Below are 21,830 nucleotides of genomic sequence, written 5' to 3'. Positions count from 1 at the left end.
TCATTTTTAATGAAATAGTTTTCAAACTGGAAAATTTCTTCTGCAACCCGAAGTCAGAATAATTAAGAAAAATAAACCAAAATAACTAAAGGTACAACACACTGCATATAAAAATATTGTTGCCATTCATTCTTATCTGTGCTTTGGTATGGATCGGATGCAAATTTTGTGCTCTTGAATATGAGCTCTTTGTTCTATTGTTATCTCCAGCATTACCTCCAGGGAGATAAGGAACTGGCATCCACACATGTTGGTTTGAAGTTAAGTGGTCTCATTTTTTCTCTATAACCATTTTTTTAATTGTATTTAATTTTTGGGTTTTTTTTAATATACACACACAACATCTATACAATATACAAACATATATATCATATACAAAAATATTTATACAAACATATATATCATATACAAAAATATTTATACAAACATATATATCATATACAAAAATATTTATACAAACATATATATCATATACAAAAATATTTATACAAACATATATATCATATACAAAAATATTTATACAAACATATATATCATATACAAAAATATTTATACAAACATATATATCATATACAAAAATATTTATACAAACATATATATCATATACAAAAATATTTATACAAACATATATATCATATACAAAAATATTTATACAAACATATATATCATATACAAAAATATTTATACAAACATATATATCATATACAAAAATATTTATACAAACATATACATACAAAGAATATACGAATATATACAACACACACTTTTGACCTCAAGGGACATGAATGTCCTTCCAGTAGGTCTATAAGGGTTTCTCTGTTGAATATTTTTTTTAGCAACAGCCTATTATGGTTTGGGTCAGTTGATAATTGTTCAATATAAAGTATATTTTTTATTTTTGTATTTATGAAACAAAGAAATTTTACATACAGATGGATTGTTATACTATGTTCAACATTGTATTGTTTTTTAGCAAACATTGCCCATCTTTTTTTGGGTCTTCTGTTTCTTTGGTTTATTTTATAGATAAATTTAGTTTAGTTTCAACATGATTATCACCATTTAACTTGGTGTACAAGCTTAATTTAGTGTTTCAGTGTTCATTAGCTTTTTATGTGCTCAGCTGAGATAGAGATAGTTAATCTTTCTTTTCTAATGTAAATATAGTGTTATATATTTTCTTTCATTGCATTAGTCTAGGTTCTTTCTCTCATGTGTTATACGTAGTATAGTATACTTATCTTTCTTGTTATTAGTTATTATGCTCAAATTAATCTTGTGGAGGTAGCTGTGGGACATTTTCCTTTTGGTTTTTGAAGTGGGTCTCAGCAAGTAAGTTTAGTTGTGAGGACTCTGTGTAGCTAGGCTAGAGGTGCAGGAGTTGAGAAAGAAAATCTGGGTTTTACAGGAAGAGCATGGTTAGCAGTTCGTGACGTGGAAATTTTCACAAATGGTTACACTTCAGTGGGAGATTGGGTGGTGGTAGATGAAATCATGGGTGACAATAATAGAGAAGTTATTATCAGAGATTTAATGGTTAGGAGGGAACAGAGTCTGTGCAGGGATTTCTGGGGTCTTGAGCATTGTTCTCTTCCGGGTGGGGGAGAGATTTCTGATATTTGAAACGTTTTTGATAGGCATAGAGGTTTAGAGTGAAGGTAGTTTTATCTGTTGGGACTAACCACATTGAAACAGATATTACTGAATAGGGTGGAGCAAAAACTCTTTTTTTAACATATTTCCGTAGTAATTTAACGATGCCAAACTAACTAGAACAAATTGTCTTAATTTCTGCCCAAAATACTGCCATCTTGAGATTCCATACCTCAAATTAATATTTATAAAGGGGTCTCCCACCTTTTAACATGATGAAAAACTGATCTAGTGAAATATCATGAAAAATATTATTTTAATCATTAATTTGTATGAAATTTGGTACACATATTTTTGAACATATATGCCAACCTATGCCAGTGCGAAATTTAAGTTTATGAATAGACTCAAGCTAGAGAAAGATTGTCATGGCAAGGGTTTCACTCATTTCCAGGGATTTTCCTGTTGTTCAGGAAAAATGTTTTGGCCTAGATGTCTTTCCATCTTAATCTTCTGGAAATGATGATGAAGCTACAGTTCATTGATATACATTTATAATAAGCATACAAACCAGGATTGCAAAAAACATATTTTTTTTTAATATAAAAACTCAGCTCAGGTGGGTTTTACTAAACAACCTGTGTTTTTCCATGCAAAATGGAGAAAATTCCAAATTTTTTTCCCCCACAAAGTTGAAAATATCTAACTTTAATATATATATATATATATATACATCCTTTATTATGTCTAAATATATTCTTTTGGTGCATGTTAAATTATGCATTTGATTAATAAAACTGGCATTTTTATAGGCAATAGTTCACACGTGCACACCTATTTCTGAGTAATATCTGAACCTTGAGTAGTATGTGAAACTGCGGCAAGAATATTATTTGTGGTAATATAAATTAATTTTGGTAATGAAAATTCAATCGTGACAAGATAAATTAAAAAATATTTGAACACTTACAGGTTTTTTTATCCTGAATGTTGCTACCCTGTGATTTAAAAATTTAGTTTTAATTCTTTAGACTACTACAATTTTCATTCTACTTTATTGCATTTACAATCACTATGTATATTGCTTATTTTATATATGTTTAAATATATATATGTATATGTATGGAAGAAAACATTCAAAATTTGAAATAAAAGTTAACTGAAATTCAAAAGCAAGAGTATATTGCCTAAGGGTGGTTTTCTTCTTTTGTTTTTTGTTTTGTGTTCTAATTTTTCACTTATATATATATGTAGTGAAATATTCATGTTGATATTAAATTTTCTGGTAAATTGAAAACAAAATTTGTGATCAGAAGATAAGGAATTTGAAAGCAGTATATGAAAATTGAAATAAATCAATCAAAACAAAGGTCTAGGGCTCTCATCAGGGGGGGGGGGAACACACTGACATTGGCTTAAAGCAGAATGTTTCTTACAGCATTTTGAGCCTCAAAGGCCTAAATAAATAATTCATTTATTTATATACTTGCATCATGAGGTTGCAGGTTCAAACCCTACTTGGTGCCACAGTGGTGGTCAACTGAAATTGGTTTTCTGTGGTTCCCAACTTTGAGGCATGAATGCGAGCAGGTCTTACCACAGCAAGCAACAGGCCTACAAACAGTATCAATTTTCCATCGTTTCGCTTCACTTACTCCACTTCATAAATATAGATGGAAAAACTGGTCACAATGCTAGATACGACTGTTAGATACACGCACTAGTAAATTGTCCATGGAAATAGCCCTGAGGGGTACTCGGTTTGAAAGTAAGAAAAGAAAAGACAAGGTTGCGCTTTTAACTGTATTGCTAAAATATATAATAATTTAATACAGGGTGGGCAAAAAGTCTGTAAAAACTTCGAAAATTCATAAAAACCATAAAAATAATCGAAATAAAAATGGTTTGCAGGGTTAACATCACTAGGTCACTGAAATTTTTTTGGGACAAAAAAAACATAGTGGCGCTGACGTACATAAGTCAAAGAAAAAATATGCAAATTACAAACAGAATGCCTCCAAATCATTTATTACAGCAGTATGCGCTCTACATGACCTCCACCACAGGGGATAACACATTGCAGGCGAGTCACAAATCCAGCAACGGCAGAGTGCAGCAGGTCCACATACACGGTTTACAACTGTGAACTGATTGTGGATTAGGAGCACAAATTCTTATGACAGCCTCATTTGCATATTTCCACTGAAGTTACTCTTACCAGCGGCACCCATCTACTGTTTTTTAGTTATTTTTTTTCTTTTCTTGAAAAAATTTTAGTGACCTAGTGATCCGAACTTTGCAAACCGTTTTTTTATTTCGGTTATTTTTCTGGTTTTTATTCATTTTTAAAGTTTCTAAAAACTTTTTGTCCACCCTGTATATAAATATAGTAATAATTTTGTAATGTTTTTAATCTATTTTTCTGGCTGGTAGTATAAAAAGCAAACATCGGATGCTTACAGCATATAAACAGTAAACACAATAATGCAAAACAGCATGTTCAACACACGTAAAAATATGTGTAAAGAGAAAAAAAATTCTTTCTTTTAAAAAAAAAATTTTTTCTTTGAAATTTTTTTTCTTTAAATCTTTTTAATCTTTTTTTTTTTTTTTTTTTTGTATTGGTGCAACTGCTTATGCTCGTCAACATTTATTCAATAGATTGAAATGATTTTTGGATGAAATGAATACAATCTACCTATCAGTAATTTTTTTAAATATCTAAAATAAAGCCCTACAAAATAACACCATAATCTATACATGTAAAATAACATATCCTTACTGATTCATTGACTGATTGATTCATCATCGCCGAGCTGAAACTGATGCAGCTATAAACATAAAATTTAGTCATTAGTTTTATTTCATGGCATAAACTCACTAAGAAGGTTTTTTAAATTCGACCCCTAAGGGGGCTCACACACACACACATGTTATGTAGAGAAATCATGCTGAGTCAGAACTGCAGAAGTGAAAAATATGAAATTAGGTCTGTTTTATTTTGTAGAGACTCACTTAAAAGGGTTTCTCAAAATTCCACCCCTGAGGGGTTCAAAGGTTATATGGAGCAATCATGGTTGAAGCTATAAATATTAAATTTAGTCAGCAGTTTTATTTTATGATGTGAAGATTCACTAAGGTGGGTCTTTTAAAATTTCAACCTCTAAGGGGGTCATGTGGCCATTCAAAGATTATATGGAGCAATCATGGCACCATACTGAAACCGCAAAGGCTATAAAGATGAAATTTGGTTAGTATTATATTTTATAATGTAGACACCCACTGAGACGATTTCTAAAAATTCAACCCTTAAGTAATTTTCAGATTACCAAATCCACGCGAGCGAAGCCACGGGTAACAGCTGATTTGAAAAATGGAATAATAATTTTGTAATGCTTCTCATTTTGATGGTTTTTGTATCCTGTGTATATAATATGACAAGTGTAAGATAACAGATGAGATGGCATGGGGGACTTCTCCAATTACTTTTAAAATATACCTCCATCCTAATATGTGTACATTCATCCGTCTTAACAAAACCCAGAAACTTTTCTCCAATTCCCAACCCTATCTCGTCTGAAATCACCACAAAATTTGTTCATCGCAACAGTATTCAATTGTCCGGGGAAAATATGTTGAAAAAATTTTGGATGTTCTTTTTTATCGACACAAAATAAAGTGTTCCAGACTCTGCCACAAAGCTGGACTGGAAGAGATCTCTGCAACGGGATAAGTCCAGCGGCAAAGTTCTGGCGTTCATTCATTTGGCTGTTGGTATAAAAACAAACATCAGCTATATACATGTCAATAATTGATGAAAGGAAAAAAAGGACTCTTATTTAAATACAAATACAATGCCACAACAGGCAAAATGCCCAACGATGTGGCTGAGAGAAAGATGCCCATAACAAATATGGATGTTATGTATTTCACACAAAAATACAGCAACCCAATTAAAAATGCAATTACAAACAATGTATATACAAAGAAACATTTTATTTTCTGGATATTATGCTGAGGTGAACTCGGAAAGAAAAGTCATCTTGTCTACGCCAGGTGGAGATGATAGCATGCTCGCCCGGTATACAAGAGGGCCTGGGTTCGAGTCCCGGTAGGGACAAGATGACTTTTCTTTCCGAGTTCACCTAAGCATAATATACAGAAAATAATATGTTTCTTTGATATCTTGGGCTAAGAAAAAGCCATCTATCTCTCTAATGTATATACGTACATTTTAAAATACTATACAGTCCCCATAAAAATACTTATGATTGTCTTAATATAAGTATGGATAGCTTCTAAATTTAGCCAAACATGTTTGTCCTATTTATTTTTGAATGTGTCAATTGTGTTAGAATTTAATACCTCCAGGGGTAAGCTATTCCATTTATTAACAACCCTATTAGAAAACAATTCTTTAGCTCTTCTCTGCACCCCTTCAACCAGGTCTGTCCCTCTGCAGGTATGGTCTTCACAACCTTAAAGCATACTCCAGTCCAGGATGAATTAATCCTCGGAAAAGCAGAAGAATGACTTTTGGAGAACCAGAAGAGACCTTTTTGAAAATGAAAACGAGCATTATATTCGGTTTTTTAACCTCTGCTGAACAATGTTCAGAAAATCAAAGCCACTCAGAATGAGAATTCCTAAATCGTTGACCCTAGTTGTATCCGGGATAGTGACACCATTCAACTCGTAAGAGAACCGTGGGTTGTTCAAACCCAAGTGAGTGACCATGCACTTGTCAATGCTAAACGTCATGCTCCATTCATTTGCCCATGATGCAATCCTGTTTAAGTTGGTCTGGAGTAACTCCCTATCGCATTGATTCCCGACTACCCCCATTATCTTCATGTCATCTGCGAATTTGCTAGCAATCCCATCAATACCCTGATCAAGTTTATCGATAAAAAGTGAAAAAAGTATAGGGCCAAGGACACTTCCTTGAGGAAGTTCACTTGTGATGCCTGTCCAACCAGAAAATTTCCCGTTCACCATATTTTGTTGTAACCTATCACTTAAACACGATTCTGTCCAATTCAGCAAATTGCTCCCAATCTCATGTAAATGCTTCAAGAGTTTACCATGTTGGACCCGATCGAATGCCTTTTGAAAATCAAGGCAAACATCTACATTTCTGCCCGGGCTCGCTAAAACCCAAGTCTCTCCAGTAATGCTTCAATTTCGAGTTCCAACCTTTCCCTATCCAAACACCCCTTACACTTGAAAATATCAGCTATTATCCCCCTAGATCAGAGAAACCTCCCATCACAAACTCTGCACAACACTAGTCAAGGTCGAGGCATACTAACAATATTGCTAAAAACTAGATAATAATACTTAAAAATAGAAAAATTAGAAATGTTAACAAAAATCAACATAACATAAATACATGGCAATATGAAATATAAGTAAAAGATTGTACAAAAAAATTACGTAAAATAAAAAGCTCAACACTAAATCATGAAGAAAATATATATGTATATGAAGGAAACAACATACCCCCCAAAAAAAAGTATTAAGCTACAAGTTGCAATTCATAGTTATTAGTATTAGCTAACTATCTCTATTCACTAACTCTAAAACAATAGGGCCCAAATGAAGAAAACAAAAATTACTCTGAGTACCCGGGAAAAAGTATACACTGTTTAACAATAATGTCCAAAACCCACGAATTTATATCAAAGAAGCGAGAAACAAAGAACCAGATATTCCCTCCTATATGAGCATATGAGCAAAGAAATTGATTATCGAGAAAGAAACAACGGTCACAATCAGGGTATCGATGGTATTGCTAGCAAATTCGCAGATGATGTGAAGCTAATGGGGTAATTGGGAATCAGAGCGATAAGGAGTTGCTCCAGAGCAACTTAAACAGGATTGCAGCATGGGCAAATGAATTGAGCATGACATTTAGCGTTGACAAGTGCATGGTTGCTCACTTGGGTTTGAACAACCCACGGTTCTCTTACGAGTTGAATGGTGTCACTATCCCGGATACAACTAGGGTCAACGATTTGGGAATTCTCATTCTGAGCGGCTTAGGTTTTCTAAACATTGTGCAGCAGTGGTCAAAAAAGCAAATAGAATGCTTGGTTTGATATTCAAAAAGGTCACTTTGTCAAATTTTTAACAGGATGGACCATGAACTTTTAGTACTCCGCCAATCGACTGCTTTTACAAGGGGACACTAGTATCGATTGGTAAGGGACAATGCAAGGTTATAGTGTTGCAGGGGGGGGGGGGATTTTTCTCTAATAGGGTTGTTAATAAATGGAATAGCTTACTCCCGGAGGTAGTAAATTGTAACACAATTGACACGTTTAAAAAGAAATACGATAAACATGTTGGGGTAAATCGAGAAGCTATCTATACTTAGAGTATAAGACAACTATAATATTCTTTATGGGCATTGTATCATGTGTATATATTGTTTAGAATTTTCTTTATGGGCATTGTATCGTGTATATATTGTTTATAATTTTTGTGATTGTGTTATTAATTGGGTTGCTGTATTTTTGAAATATATGACATCTATATTTTTATGGGCTTCTTTTTTTCAGCCACCTCGTTGGGCATTTTGTCTGTTGTGGCGTTGTATTTGTAAAGGGGCTTTACTCCTGTAAATCTATGCATACCTGAAAAAAATTTATTAGAAAATTCCGTAAGAATCTTGGGATAAATATCATCCTGTCCTGATGATTTGCTAGCAGGTAAATTCTTAAGAATATGTGGAACTTCATCTTTAACTTGCATCCGATTGAGTTCCTTATACCAATAATGTCATTTAATCATTTTTGTCGCACCATGGTGATTTTCTTCACACGAGAGCTAATTAGACTGGGAACTACAGTTTAATGCCGTTTTGTGAACAGCAGTTTTTTTTACTCATCGAGGGGTTGGTGCACTTACCTCTCGATATGGGACTCCCTGCATTATGTCGCCATTTCTGTTGTACCCCCTGTGTCTAGAAAGTTTTCTGACTAGGACGAACTGTGTATCGAACTCGCGACACCTCTAAACATCCTTTGGTACTTCAGGGGAGTATCTTTTCGATCTGGGCTACCACACCCACTAACAGTATCACAGTATCATGCTCCATACCATCTACAAAGATGAACAGTTATATCTTTTTCAAACTGTTTGTAGTTCTGCCAAAAAAGACCTGTGCTATTTTTAGCCTTAGACCATTCTTTTTAGCAAACTTCAGCACATTGCAAAAATAATAGAGAAGCTGAAGAAATTATTAGACCAGGGCCGTCTCAACATTATCATAGGCCCCCAGGCCAAGTGATTTTTCTGAGTCCCTAAATGGCAAATTCCCAAAAAATTCAACTACTTATTTTTCTGAGGCCCCTCTTCTCTTTAGGCCCAGAGTGAGCCCATGCGTTAAGACAGCACTGGATGGGACTTATCAACCATGCCAATAGCTGGCAAAAAACCAAAGCCTGAGTGCACCAAAAATGATTGCTGGATGAGGATCACCTCTGACATATAAAATATAAAAGGTTAATCATGTATGCAGCTTGGCTAGAATAATATCTAACATAGCTAAAAGTTAAATTGGAAAAATATTGAAAATTATTCTATTTCATTGCTCAAGAAAAACTGGGACAAACCAGGCATCCCGAAAGCCTTTTTCGAGACAGGGCAAAAAACCGGAACATCTGGCCACTCTAGGCATAAGTATGTCAAAGTTACCGTAATGGATGCTCTTCATTTGATTATGGGTATAGACGGTGCTTGTGGTTTGAAAAAGGTTGAAGACCTCTGCATTGGAGCATGCGTATGCTGTTGAGACTGTGCAATAGGCATCTTTCTAACTCAGTCAATAGCTCATAACAGCAATAGCCACCAGATGGTGACATACAGAGAAAGAGAAGATGTCACTCTTCACTATTTCTTCAACAAATACAAGAGAGTAAATATGATGCAGAGATAAAGTTTTGAAAAAACATTCACAGGTCTCTGCTGGGAATCAAACCACTTTCCCTTCACATTATGGAAGAGTTGCATCATTACTGCTTATGTGAATGATTGTTTGATCCCCCCAGAGGTCCATGAATTTTTTTTTATTTGAATGTATTTGTTTTTTCCATGAATTTGTTCCAATCATCTGTTCTTGTTTGTATCAATAGCGGAGAGTAACATCATCTCTTTCTCTGTATGTCACCATCTGATGGCTATAGCTATCATGAGCTATCAGCTGCTCATTGTGCAGTCCCTTTCAGCGTACAAAAGCTCTAAGCAAAGAAAATATATCGGCGCTTCTGTTGTGTAGTTGTTTAGTGCAAGAATTTTACTTATCAGGAATGAGAGGGGGTGATGGTTTGATTTTCCACAGCAACCTATGAATTTTCTTTCCAAAAATTCATCTTCATATCACACCCAGTCTTCTGTACCTGTTTTTAATATTGTTTAGTTTAAAAAAGTTTTTCAAATTAATAGCCAAATCCTTTATTAACTTAAATCATATTCTTTTCACTTTTAGGCTGTTTTAGATCCATCTGGCACATATTTGGCTACAAGCTGCACCGATAAAAGTCTTTATGTTTATGACTATTACAGTGGTGAATGCATAGCTACTATGTTTGGTCATTCTGAATTGGTTACAGGATTAGCATTTACAAATGATGGACAGAACTTGATTTCAGTTTCTGGAGATGGGTAGGTGAGAGTCTTTTCTTTTTTGGTATTTTATTTTTAAGACGTGTAGTTAGCTACTTGACTATATGAAACATTGTATATAATATATATGTTTATATATATGGCATTTATACAGTAGACTGTCTATAATCCGGCCCATCCAGTATTCTGGCATTTTTTTCCAAGCATAGAAGAGAAAAGCATGTCACTGATAGTCTGAGTGCAGAAGTTTATACAGTGAGCACCAATTAATGTGATCACACTGGGACTCTGAGTTTCTGATAACAATAACCAGTTGATAACTATATCCAAAAGCAAACAAAGATCATACCTCCAATTTAATCAAACCGGATGACTTTAAAATGGGATAACTCTGTTTTTATTTTCCACACAACTGGTTGCAAAATGTTCATTTGTGCCTTTTCCTTTTCCCACATTGTTCTAAAACAGGATGTTTTCACTTTAAGCTGAGAAATCCTACGTTTATTATTTTTATTCAGTCGAATAATGAATGCATGTGTTACACAATGGTTGCAAATGAAGAATTATAGTATGGGGATGGATGGACAGTAACACGTGGGAATAAATGGGACTGTCTCATTCATCCCTGTTGCATTAAAGTAAGGTATGGTTTATTTTTAAGATTTTTTTTAAATTGATATCTTTATTTTTTAGATACAAAATGAGGTTTTCATATGTGATTTTTGAAATTCTTACTCACAATTTTTAAAATAATTGAATGAGGACTATTTGTTTTGTTTAAAAAAAAATATTGAGTGCTGTGAAGTGATAGGCCTACCTAATTTTAATGATTGTTGTTTAAGTTATTGGTTAACAAAATGGTGTATTCAAGGGGAAATTCTATAAACCTGGGAAACTTTTAAAATTTTCCTATAAATCTGAAAATATTCCAATGCAGAAATGCCTCAAAAGTGGACAAAATGTACAGATACATAGCAAAATCAGCTGTAGAAGTGAAAATGCTGTAAAGGAAGTTTTGAAAAAGAAAATGTCAATATCCGAGTCATTAGCTGTAGCTTATAACATTCCCAAATCTTCATTAGCCCATTATGTTAGTGATGCAAAACATGCTAATGATCTCTAGAGTTATCATTTTAAGCCAAACATTGAAAATTGAAAAATATTTACTTGCGACCAAGAATTATCCTTATCAGAGTACCTTAAAACTGTTTCTAAAACATGTTATGGGTTAACAAAATGTTTTAACTCTTATTATAGCATATCAGTATGCATGTGCATTAAAAGTGAATATGCCTCCTATTTAGAGTCAAAATGAATGTGCTGGAATAGAATGGCTACAAAGATTCATGGATCATCGTAAGGAACTATCTATTATTAGCTCTCTGGAAGTGACGAGTATGAATTGAGCTAGCAGTTTTAATTTAAAAAAATGTCCTTACATTTCTTTCCCATTGTAGTGTCATCTGCTACAACTATTAAATTTATCTGTGTATGGGCCTTTTAAGACAAAGATTTAGATCAGTTCATGATGACTGGTTAACAGGCAATGCTGATAAACATATAACAATCAATGTAGTTGCTGCTTTAGCAAGGGAAGCATTCCTTCATACCTCTACACCCCTTACATAACAAGTTGTTTTAAAAAACAGGAATTTTCCCACTAAGTAAACTTTAAAATTTTCACTAAAAAACTTCCCACCGAATCACATAATAATTTCCTTCCAGCTTCCATCACAGATCAGCTAATTTTGACTTGGTTAATGGTGACAGCTTCTCTGAAATAAGTTTTACATATGTTCCCTCTACATCTTCTGTTAATCTGCCAAGTAGTTCTACATTACAAATTGTGGATGAAACACCTCAGCAAATATTATCATTTCCGAAAGCTTATAGAAAGACGACCACACAACCAAAGAGAAGAAATCTATGAAAAGCTCTATATTAACTGACACTACAGTAAAAAAGGCTTGAATTAGAGTAGAGTCAGAAAAAGAAAGCCATGAAAGGAATAAAGTTGCCCTAAAATTAGATGAATTCCAGCCAAGGAAATATGTTGCATGGCAGTTCTACTGATGAAAAATTTTTTTAAAGAAAAAGATTTAGATAATTCTCTCATTCAAAATGAATATTTTATATTAACAAAATATGAACAAAAATAAAATATTTCTATTGCAAGAGTTTCAAATGTTTAGGGTGATAATGATAGTTACAAAATTCAATTTTTAAATAAAAATTTGACAGCTATGGGTTTTTTATCCAGAGAAAAGGGAAATATATGACATTTCAAAATCTGATACTGTGTCCAAGTTGCCGAAAGCACAAAGCCAAGGGGGTACATAAAGAGTAAAAGCATTTATGACATTTCAGTTTGATTTTGCTACCATTTTGAATGAAAAGTCAAAATGTTACTGAAAATGTTATTGCTGTTTCACTCATCCCTCCAAGTGTCCCATCCATCCCCAAGACAGAGATGGATGGGACAATTTGGACTTTTTCATGAAACTTATGATTTCTTCCCACATATATATAATTGTTTAACCAAAAAATGTTTAAATTGAAGCTAGATAACATGAATGTGAAATAATACACAAAACTTGTGTTTTTCGATTGTATGTTGCAAAGAAATTTTTTTCATGAAAAATGTCCCATTCATCCTCCTACCTCCCCTATACAAAGCCACAACAGTCAAAATGCCCAACGAAGTGGCTGAAAAAGATGTCCGTAACAAATATGGATGTCATATTTCTAAATAAAGCAACCCAATTAAAAATGTAATTATGAAAACAAAAACTTCTATATACAAAATAAAATATTATACAACGCGCCCATAAAGAGTACTTATGGTTGTCTTATTCTAAGTATGGATAGTTTCTCGATATACCCAACATGATTATCGTATTTCTTTTTTTTTAAATGTGTCAATTGTGTTACAATTTACTACCCCCATGGGTAAGCTATTCCATTTATTAACAATCCTATTAGAGGGAAATTCCCTGCAGCACCATAACCTAGAATTGTCCCTTACCAATTGATACTACTACTTTACCAAACACCAACTCTGGCCATATCGCTATATTGCAATTTACTGCCATTAGTGAGATGGGCTGGAAGCGAAGGCGCTGTCTATCTACCAATTGATACTGGTGTCCCCTTGTCAAAGCAGTCGATTGATGGTGTATTAGTAATTTACGGTCCATCCTATTCATCCCATTGAAAATTTTAAACACTTCGATCATATCAGACACCTGCACTCTTCCAATGTAAACATCTTCGAGCAATGAAGTCTCTCGCCATAACTCAAGCCCTGTGTGCCAATAAGGACACACATAGCTCTTCTCTTCACCTCTTCAACCAAGTCTATGTCCCTCTGTAGGTATGGTCTTCAAAACCTTACAGCATACTCCAGTCCAGGATGAACTAAGCCTCGGAAAAGCAGAAGAGTAGCATTATGAGAAAGCAAAGAGACCTTTTTGAAAATGAAACCAAGCATTCTATTCACTTTTTTTGCTACCGCAGAACAATGTTCAGAAAACCTAAGTGGATCTCCAATGAGAATTCCCAAATCAATGACTCTAGTTGCATCCGGGATAGTGACATCATTCAACTCGTAAGAGAAATATGGGTTGTTTGAACCAAAATGAGTAACCATGCACTTGTCAATGCTAAACGTCATGCTCCAACCATTTGCCCATGCTGCAAATATTTAGTTGGTCTGGAACAACTCCATATTGCTTTGATTCCTGACTATCCCCCATTAGCTTCATGCAGGGCTCCCACTTGTCCTACTTTCTTTACTTTTTGGTAAAATGTCCTACTTTTCTCCTATTTTCTCGGTTTTATCCTACTTTTCTTACTAAATCCTATCTACAAAATTAGTGTAATTGGTTTCAATTTAGCAGGGAATCATCGATATATTGCCAAACTACAAATGTTGTAGATTACAATTGATGATTCTGCTGAAGCAGAAATAGTATCATTTTTAAGGTTTCTTGGGGGTTGTATGTGAACCATTTGGTTTATTAATTTTTCTTTTGTTTAATTTGAGAGTTCAACAAGTAGAGTAGTCATTAAAAATTTCTCTGGGTGGAAAAAATAATGTTGTATTTACTTTTCATTGCCTTTGGACAGTAACTAGCAGTCGTCATTCAAAATTATGGTGCACATTTTTGTGTATATGTGAAACAACAGTTTGCATTACAAAGCAGTTAGATACATAGGCCTATTCTAGGTTTGGTGATTCTGATGCTACCCAATAGTATTTCATTGTCTTCTGTATTTTTAGGGCATGCAGAGGCATAAACAATGCATACAATACTCAACAAAGAGCTAGAAATAAAAGTGCTTCATTTTTCAAAAATGATTACACTGGTATTGAACAGTAAAATGCAAACAAATCCCTTTAAAAAAGGGATGGGAATGCAGTAAAACCATCCGGTACACCTTGACCTCTGATGTAAATCGACATCGGGGCTTGTACTTTACACATTTTGCACTCTGCTTTTGAAAGTAGTCTCGAAGGAGCTTCATTCTTAAAAATCTTTTCATAATTTGTTGTGCATTGTCAAAGAGATTTGACAGATTGGACTGTGGAAGACTCCAAAAAAAAAATGAAATTTATATTGTGAGGAGAACAGGAATTATCTGTGGTTGCTAGTGCACTGCTTTCGCCAAAAATTGTTTTTGTAACCAAGTCATTTATGTCATTTTGCTTTGACTTGAGTCAATCTTATAGGATACTGAAATAGTGTTATGAAAAAAAAATTAATAGGGGAAAAAATTAATAAAAAAATTATGAATTTCTTTTGTTATGTTATGATTGTCTAAGGGGATACCCTCGCTCATCCTATTTTTTAGTACTGCTTTTTCCTACTTTTTCCTCTTTTACTAAATATATGTAAAAGATTGTACGAAAAAAGTAAAATAAAATGCTCAACACTTAATCATGAAGAAATATATATATAAATAATAATACAACAAACCCCTAAAAAGTATTAAGATGCAAAGTACAATTTATACTCATTAGCATTAGCTAACTATGTATTCACTAACATTAAAACAATTAGGCCCAAACGCGGTTATTTGGTTTAAACCACGTTGGTTTTCACCAAGTGGTTTTTTTTTTCAGTCATCAAAATCACACCAAAGAGGCATAAATATAATTTTTTTCCCTTGAAAAATATCATATTGGTTCACTATTAGCCAAAATCGTTCATTCTTACCGCATTTTTTTATTCTTGGGGTATATTCTGATGGTGCATTTTTAAATAGTTAAGATGATATAAGTGATTTTTCAAAAAAAATATGTCAATAAAGTGGCCTGAATATAAATTATTTTTATATTAAGTATCTCAGTTGCTTAAAGTTATAAATAGAAGCCAAAGTTTCTTGCCACATTTTCCAACTATTAGCTATTTTCTGATGCTCTATCTTTTGCAAATTCATGAAAAAGGATTGTATAATATATCTTGATGTAGTGGTGTATTATCTCACAGGGTTGTTTCTGTTTTTTTCCTTTTCAAAGAAGCAGCAACAGTAGTGACACCATCATGCTAGGGACAGGTGGTCTTATAATCCAATAAAGATGCCAACTGCCCCTAAAGAACCAGTGTACTATTAGTCACATTACCTCAGACATTTTCATTTTCTTTCCCATAAGTAGCAGCTAATCTCATACTGTATATCCCCCAGCAGGGCCGGTCTTAGGCCTAATGGCACCCGGTGCAAAAACAGTAGTCAGCAACCCCCCAGGCGAAAATCCAGAGTGATGTGCCAGAGGAGGCAATTTTTGCTAGTCATTACTGTCCCGTAAAATACGGGGCAGATTCATTCTACCATATTATCAGACTCTTGATGTGGTGATCGTTCCCCCCCCCCCTGGTACACCGCTATTTAACTTGTAAACAAGCATAAAAACCCAACGTGTTTGATTTAATTAATAGATTTAATAACATTAAAAAAGCAGAACGTCACACATTTATTCAGGATACTCATCAGGATCTATCTTCTTCATACTTATTTTAATAGAGTTTTATGGTAAAATTCATGTAGTGCTCGCATCACGTACGGGCTAAGATGATAATAAAAATTGTTAAATTAAAGTCATATTTCCGTATATATGATTTTTTTCATGTTTATAAAACTCATGAACTTCGTTTGAGATCATCCCTTTCAGACCCAGTACTAAGAAACAGAAGGGGCAGGCAAACACCAGCTAAAGCACCGAGCCCTGCAACTTGGGTGGTGCGACAAGCCGAAAAATTTCTCATCTCTGTCATTTTTCATATATATATTTTAGTTTTTTTTATAAATACGTATCTTAAAGATATTTTTCTAGTAATGTATATTTAACGAGATTCTGCACCCCTTCTCATTTGTGCCCGGTGCAATTGCGCCGGTCACACTGCCCTGAGGCTGCCCCTGTCCCCCCAGTCTTAATATTCAATAGTTTTTTTTTTTATACTTTCACCATTAAGCCTAGTTAATCAAGGTTCTACTGTATAGTAGTAACAGCTTTATGAAAAATAATCAGCTATATACAGGGTGATTATAATTAAAGTTTTGATTCCAAAACTATACAATAAGAGCTACTAGTCAGAATGACTTGAAAATTTACATGGGTACTCCTGAAGCAATGGAAATTTCTTTGGCAAAAGGAAAGAAAAAAAGTGCAAAATGTGCAAGTAGATGATGCTGTATTTGGCCAGCAGTATAATCTATTTTGTGCAACCACATCATTTTGACAGTTCAACAGCATCAGTGTGTGGATAGCATAACTTTTTATCAAGATGCATATCGCAATACCAGCAAAGCAGCTGCTGAAGAACCATTTTACACAATAACATGATGGCACGACACCTGACCAGCCGTCAGTTCACCCTGACCCTTGCAACTTTTGGCTGTGGGGGTACCTCAAAATGTTATGAACAAAGGTCGTATTGCAAACTTTGGTGAATTGCAAGCACATCCACATCATGACATAATCTGATGTGTTGTTGAACAAGCTGTTTTTTTGGCTTTCATCTCATTGCCAGATTATGGTGGACAGTGGACAATATATTCAACATTTCCATTGTAAGGTGTAGTTATTTGTTTAATTACTTCATTTTTTTGTGGTGTTTCCATGAATTATAAAATCCTGCAATGCTAATTAAGTTATCATTTTGCCCTGAATCACCATTGTTCCCATTCTGCGAGCAAATTTGAGTTGGATGAGTAGTGTCATTAAAACTTTTTCCATCTTTAAGTATTTTTTTCCCTTTTGCCTTTAAAATTCCATTGCTTCAAGAATATTTATGTAAATTTTCAAGTCATTCTGACAATGACTCTTCTACAGTGTTTAAAATCAGAACTTTAGTTATATTTATAATCACCCTGTATATGATTGTATATCGATCATGATTGTATATTGATGTATATCGTAAAGAGTACCCAATTGTCTGGGGAAAATATGTTGTAAAAATTTTGTATGTTTTTTTTAACACAAAATTAAGTGTTCCGAACTCTGCCACAAAGCTGGGCTGGAAGAGATCGCAGCAACGGGATAAGTCCAGTGACAAAGTTCTGGCATTCAATCATTCATACATGTATATCTTAAATCATCGCTAATTAATCTGCATTATTTATGCTTCATTAAATACATTATATTCATCTAATTTTTATCAGTTTTCGTAAAATAGCTTCCTAATTAAGTATACTGAAAGTAACTGGACAAAATACTTTTAAATTATATGGCTGATAACATTAAGAGAATTTTCAAACACAAAGTAATTCATTGAGTTATGCAAAAAATAATTAAATTACAAAAGGTGGTTTTTATTAAAATGTAAGAAATACAGTAAAACCTTGATAAGTCGTCACCAAGTTATCGAATAATTATGACGACTTAAGTGGAGTTCCATCAGTTTTAATGTGCAATGTTATGAAAATCGTATAAATTTAAGGTAATATGACATTTATATTAAAGTATGAATCAAAATAGCAATATTAATAAAATTTATAGATTGTGAAAGAAAAATAATAGCAATTTTTTATCTTTATCTCTTATTACTCAAATTATTGCGGTGAAATGTACTGTACACTTTGATTTATACTAGGAATTTTTAATTTAGACTAACAGAGCAACTGTTTGAAGCTTTCCTTCATAACAGAACTCTCTATTGCACATTAATTTTACATATACATCAAATTTAATTTTAGTGTTTGAATTCTTCATCAGTAGTTCATGATGCAACTACAAAGTGATCTCGAACACTTTTGACTTGGTGGAGGGGCCCTGGGCAGGGAAAAGTAAACAGAAGACCTCAACTTGGGAAAGAATGTCTAAGTTTTTTCTACAAAGATATTTTGTTTAAATTTCAAGTTCTAAATTAGTAGAGTCCATGCTTTCTATGATTATTTATTATCCGTGCCCGTTGCACTTTAACTTGATTAATTTGATTTTTCGATTTACATAATTTTTGATTTCCTTGCACTATATGTAACCTTTGACATATCAATAAATTTTGGTTTTGCCGGAGATGCCCCGGCAACCCTCGCACCGTAATTCACTGTGTTTTTGCAAAGAAAACAGTATTCGAGTTATCACCAGTAGTTATGTAGTCGCTGACATTTGCCACCCATATGTAAAATAATTAGTTCGTTTCTGAGAACACATACTAAATCGTTATAATGACTGCTAGAGGTTTTTACCACTGGCCATAAATAACGGGTTCAATGGTCGAAGGTGGTTTTCTATAATATTGCAGGGAAATTCCTAATCACTCACAATTATTCCCCTTTGAAGTTATGCGGCTTGGTCAATGGCGAGTAGCACAGATGTTTTTCTGGTCTCCAAGGAACGTGGGATACCGAGTTTCCTCATGGCATTATTGCCTTCAGCACATTTTCTGTGGTGTTGACAATGGCAAACCATGAACAAGCAAACAACAGGGTCATCTGGTTGTCAACAGAGAGCCCCGAAGCAGTAGTATATTTTCGAGGGAAAAGCACGGAGAGTGTGGAAAAACACTCCCAATCTCTTCTGTATTGTTTTGGTCTCATGAAGACGGATACTCAAAAATACGGAAAAAAAAAACTATTAACAATATTAGTTTCGAGGGTTTTGAGGAGGACCAGAGACATGTTTCCCTTTCTTTGGGTCTAGCAACAAAACAAAGGATTTTCAGTGCGATAAGGCGAAGAGGGATCCTATAATTGCGGCTGGAAGCCTTTGTTCTGGAACTCTAGAGGAGGGTTTTCATCTTTCCCCTTGTATGATTTTTAGACTGAAAAATTAAAATAATATGTACCATAATAGTGAAATAAACCAATTAGTTATTTGTGGAAATGCTTTGAAAAATGAAAGGGTAATGAATATATTCTTGCGGCCCGGTACGATTGTTGTCACGGCCCGACGGTTGAGAAACACTGATATAAATGATATAGACAAAATAATGAGTTGCATCAAAACTGTTTTGAATAAGATAGAAATTATAAGAGCTTAACAATGCATTATGATTTTGAGCATAACAAGTACATCCCAAAATTGAAATTGCAGTAATTGAAAAAAGCATTACTGAATTTTTCTAAACATTGAACAATATAATGCTTCAGATTTTACATTCTTATGGATTTTTTGAAGTTAACTACTGAACTGCACATGCACTTTAAAAATGTTCCTCTATGGAATTTCTAATGAATTGATGCATGCAGAGAAGTTCCATGGAATGTGTTGCCATCTTTCTTCCAAATTCAGAAGCAATTACTTAACAGGTTTTTTGCCTGTATAATCCATGAATTTTGAACATTGTTGACCATATTGTTCTCTGTGGCCTCTTGCAAATAGGGCAATGGTTCTCAACCTTTTCCAACCTGTGGCCCGGTTTCATTCATTTTTGTGAGTTGAAGGCCTTGTCAAACACACGTCCAATGGAAAATCAATGATGAAAAATGAAACGACCACTCACTCCGGCCTGGTATGACTGATATCAGAGCCCAGCGGTTGAGAAACACTGAAATAGGGGACTGCCTCGCATTTGAGTCTCAAAGTTGTAAAACCACAGAAAACAATCTTTAGCTGATCACCACTATGCTATCTTCAAGAATCAATACCAGGTCACTGCAATACGAGCACATCATGATACTCATGTGACTTTTGGAATTTTTACAATGTATAGAAAATGGAGACTTGGAGTTGCTTTAATGCATACATTCTGTTTATTCAACATACGGCTACATACTTAAACCTAGCAGCAAGTCAATATTAAAATAAAGTCACAATCAAAATCATGATCTTGAGGAAACATACAATACACACATACTTTAAAGAAAGATGTTTTGTTCTGCAATGAGCCCTTAGTAATTGTAAATTTTTTACTGTAAAAATCTCTAATAGCGTTTTCTGCATTTTTTCTTACAATTTTTCTAGATTGTTCTGCAGTAGCACAAATTGTCCTGTGACATATGTCACAGATTTCGGTATATTCCACTTTGGGCAAATATATATTTACATACACAGTAGCAGCTAGGACGGAAAAAAACAAATTTGCATATTTTGCAACTTGCCATTCTTTACTGCTTTTCTAACATTTTCTTGTGCAGTAGGTATTTTTTCATATGCATATACAGTGTCATTCACTACAGCATTCACAAACCTCTGAGAAGTGTTGTTGACTCAAAAACAAATCAAAATCACAGCAGTTCTGAGTCGGAAATGTATTCACCTTGGGATAGGCTTTTACCGCTTTTATCATCGCTTTTCCGTGGTTTAGTTCATCCGGAACTGGAGTATGCTATAAGGTTTTGGAGACTATACCTGCAGGGGCACATAGACTTGGTTTAAGGGGTGCAGAGAATAGCTACGTGTGTCCTTATTCGCACTGGGCTTGAGTTACGAAGAGAGACTTCATTTTTTTGAATATGCTTACATTGGATGAACGCAGGTGATATGATCGAAGTGTTCAAAAGTTTCAAAGGGATGGATAGGATTGACCATGAACTTTTAGTGCACAGCCAATCTACTGCTTTAACAAGGGGACACCAGTATCAATTTGTAAGGGACAATGTGAGGTTATGTTGTCGAATTTTTCTCTAATAGGGTTGTTAATAAATGAAATAGCTTACCCCCAGAGGTAGTAAATTGTAACACAATTGACACGTTTAAAAAGAAATACGGTAAACATATTGGGGTAAATCGAGAAGCTACCCATACTTAGAATAAGACAACCATAATATTCTTGATGGGCATTGTATCATGTGTATATATTGTTTATAATTTTTGTGATTGTGTTTTTAATTGGGTTACTGTATTTTTGAAATATATGACATCCATATTTGTTATAGGCATCTTTTTATCAGCCACCTCGTTGGGTATTTTGCCTGTGTTTTTGTATTTGTATATAGAGAACATTCTCGTGGAACAGGTAAAATATCAGTGCAGCCAAACTTTCATTCTGCAACCAACTGCGGAAGTTGTAGGGTGGATGGTTTCATAAATGCGGAGTTAACAGATATCCATCTAGCATAGTTTCCCAAACTTTTTGTTCCATCGCCCACCTTCTTCAATTTTTTGTGCCTCTTGTAGCCCCCAGCTCAATCTAACCCATAACCCATAGGATCCTATGTTATACCTG

General features: G+C 34.1%; 1 protein-coding gene across 6 annotated transcripts in view; it reads left to right on the top strand.

Moving 5' to 3' along the window:
- The window catches only part of LOC149074195 (mitogen-activated protein kinase-binding protein 1-like), a 413,671-nt gene that overhangs the window by 208,237 nt on the left and 183,604 nt on the right, over positions 1-21,830 (top strand). For all 6 annotated transcript variants that reach the window (XM_089246846.1, XM_089246851.1, XM_089246852.1 and 3 more), the window contains one exon: positions 10,085-10,260. In XM_089246846.1, the coding sequence (XP_089102972.1) occupies positions 10,085-10,260 (176 nt within the window). The remainder of the gene's footprint in view (positions 1-10,084; positions 10,261-21,830) is intronic.

This window comes from Pholcus phalangioides, unplaced genomic scaffold (assembly GCF_987345545.1).
Source record: "Pholcus phalangioides strain wild (caught in Gottingen) unplaced genomic scaffold, Ppha-v1.0 ptg000017l_1, whole genome shotgun sequence".
Taxonomy (NCBI): domain Eukaryota; kingdom Metazoa; phylum Arthropoda; class Arachnida; order Araneae; family Pholcidae; genus Pholcus; species Pholcus phalangioides.
Note: the sequence above shows the minus strand (reverse complement) of the source record. Positions and strands in the feature narration are given on the sequence as shown.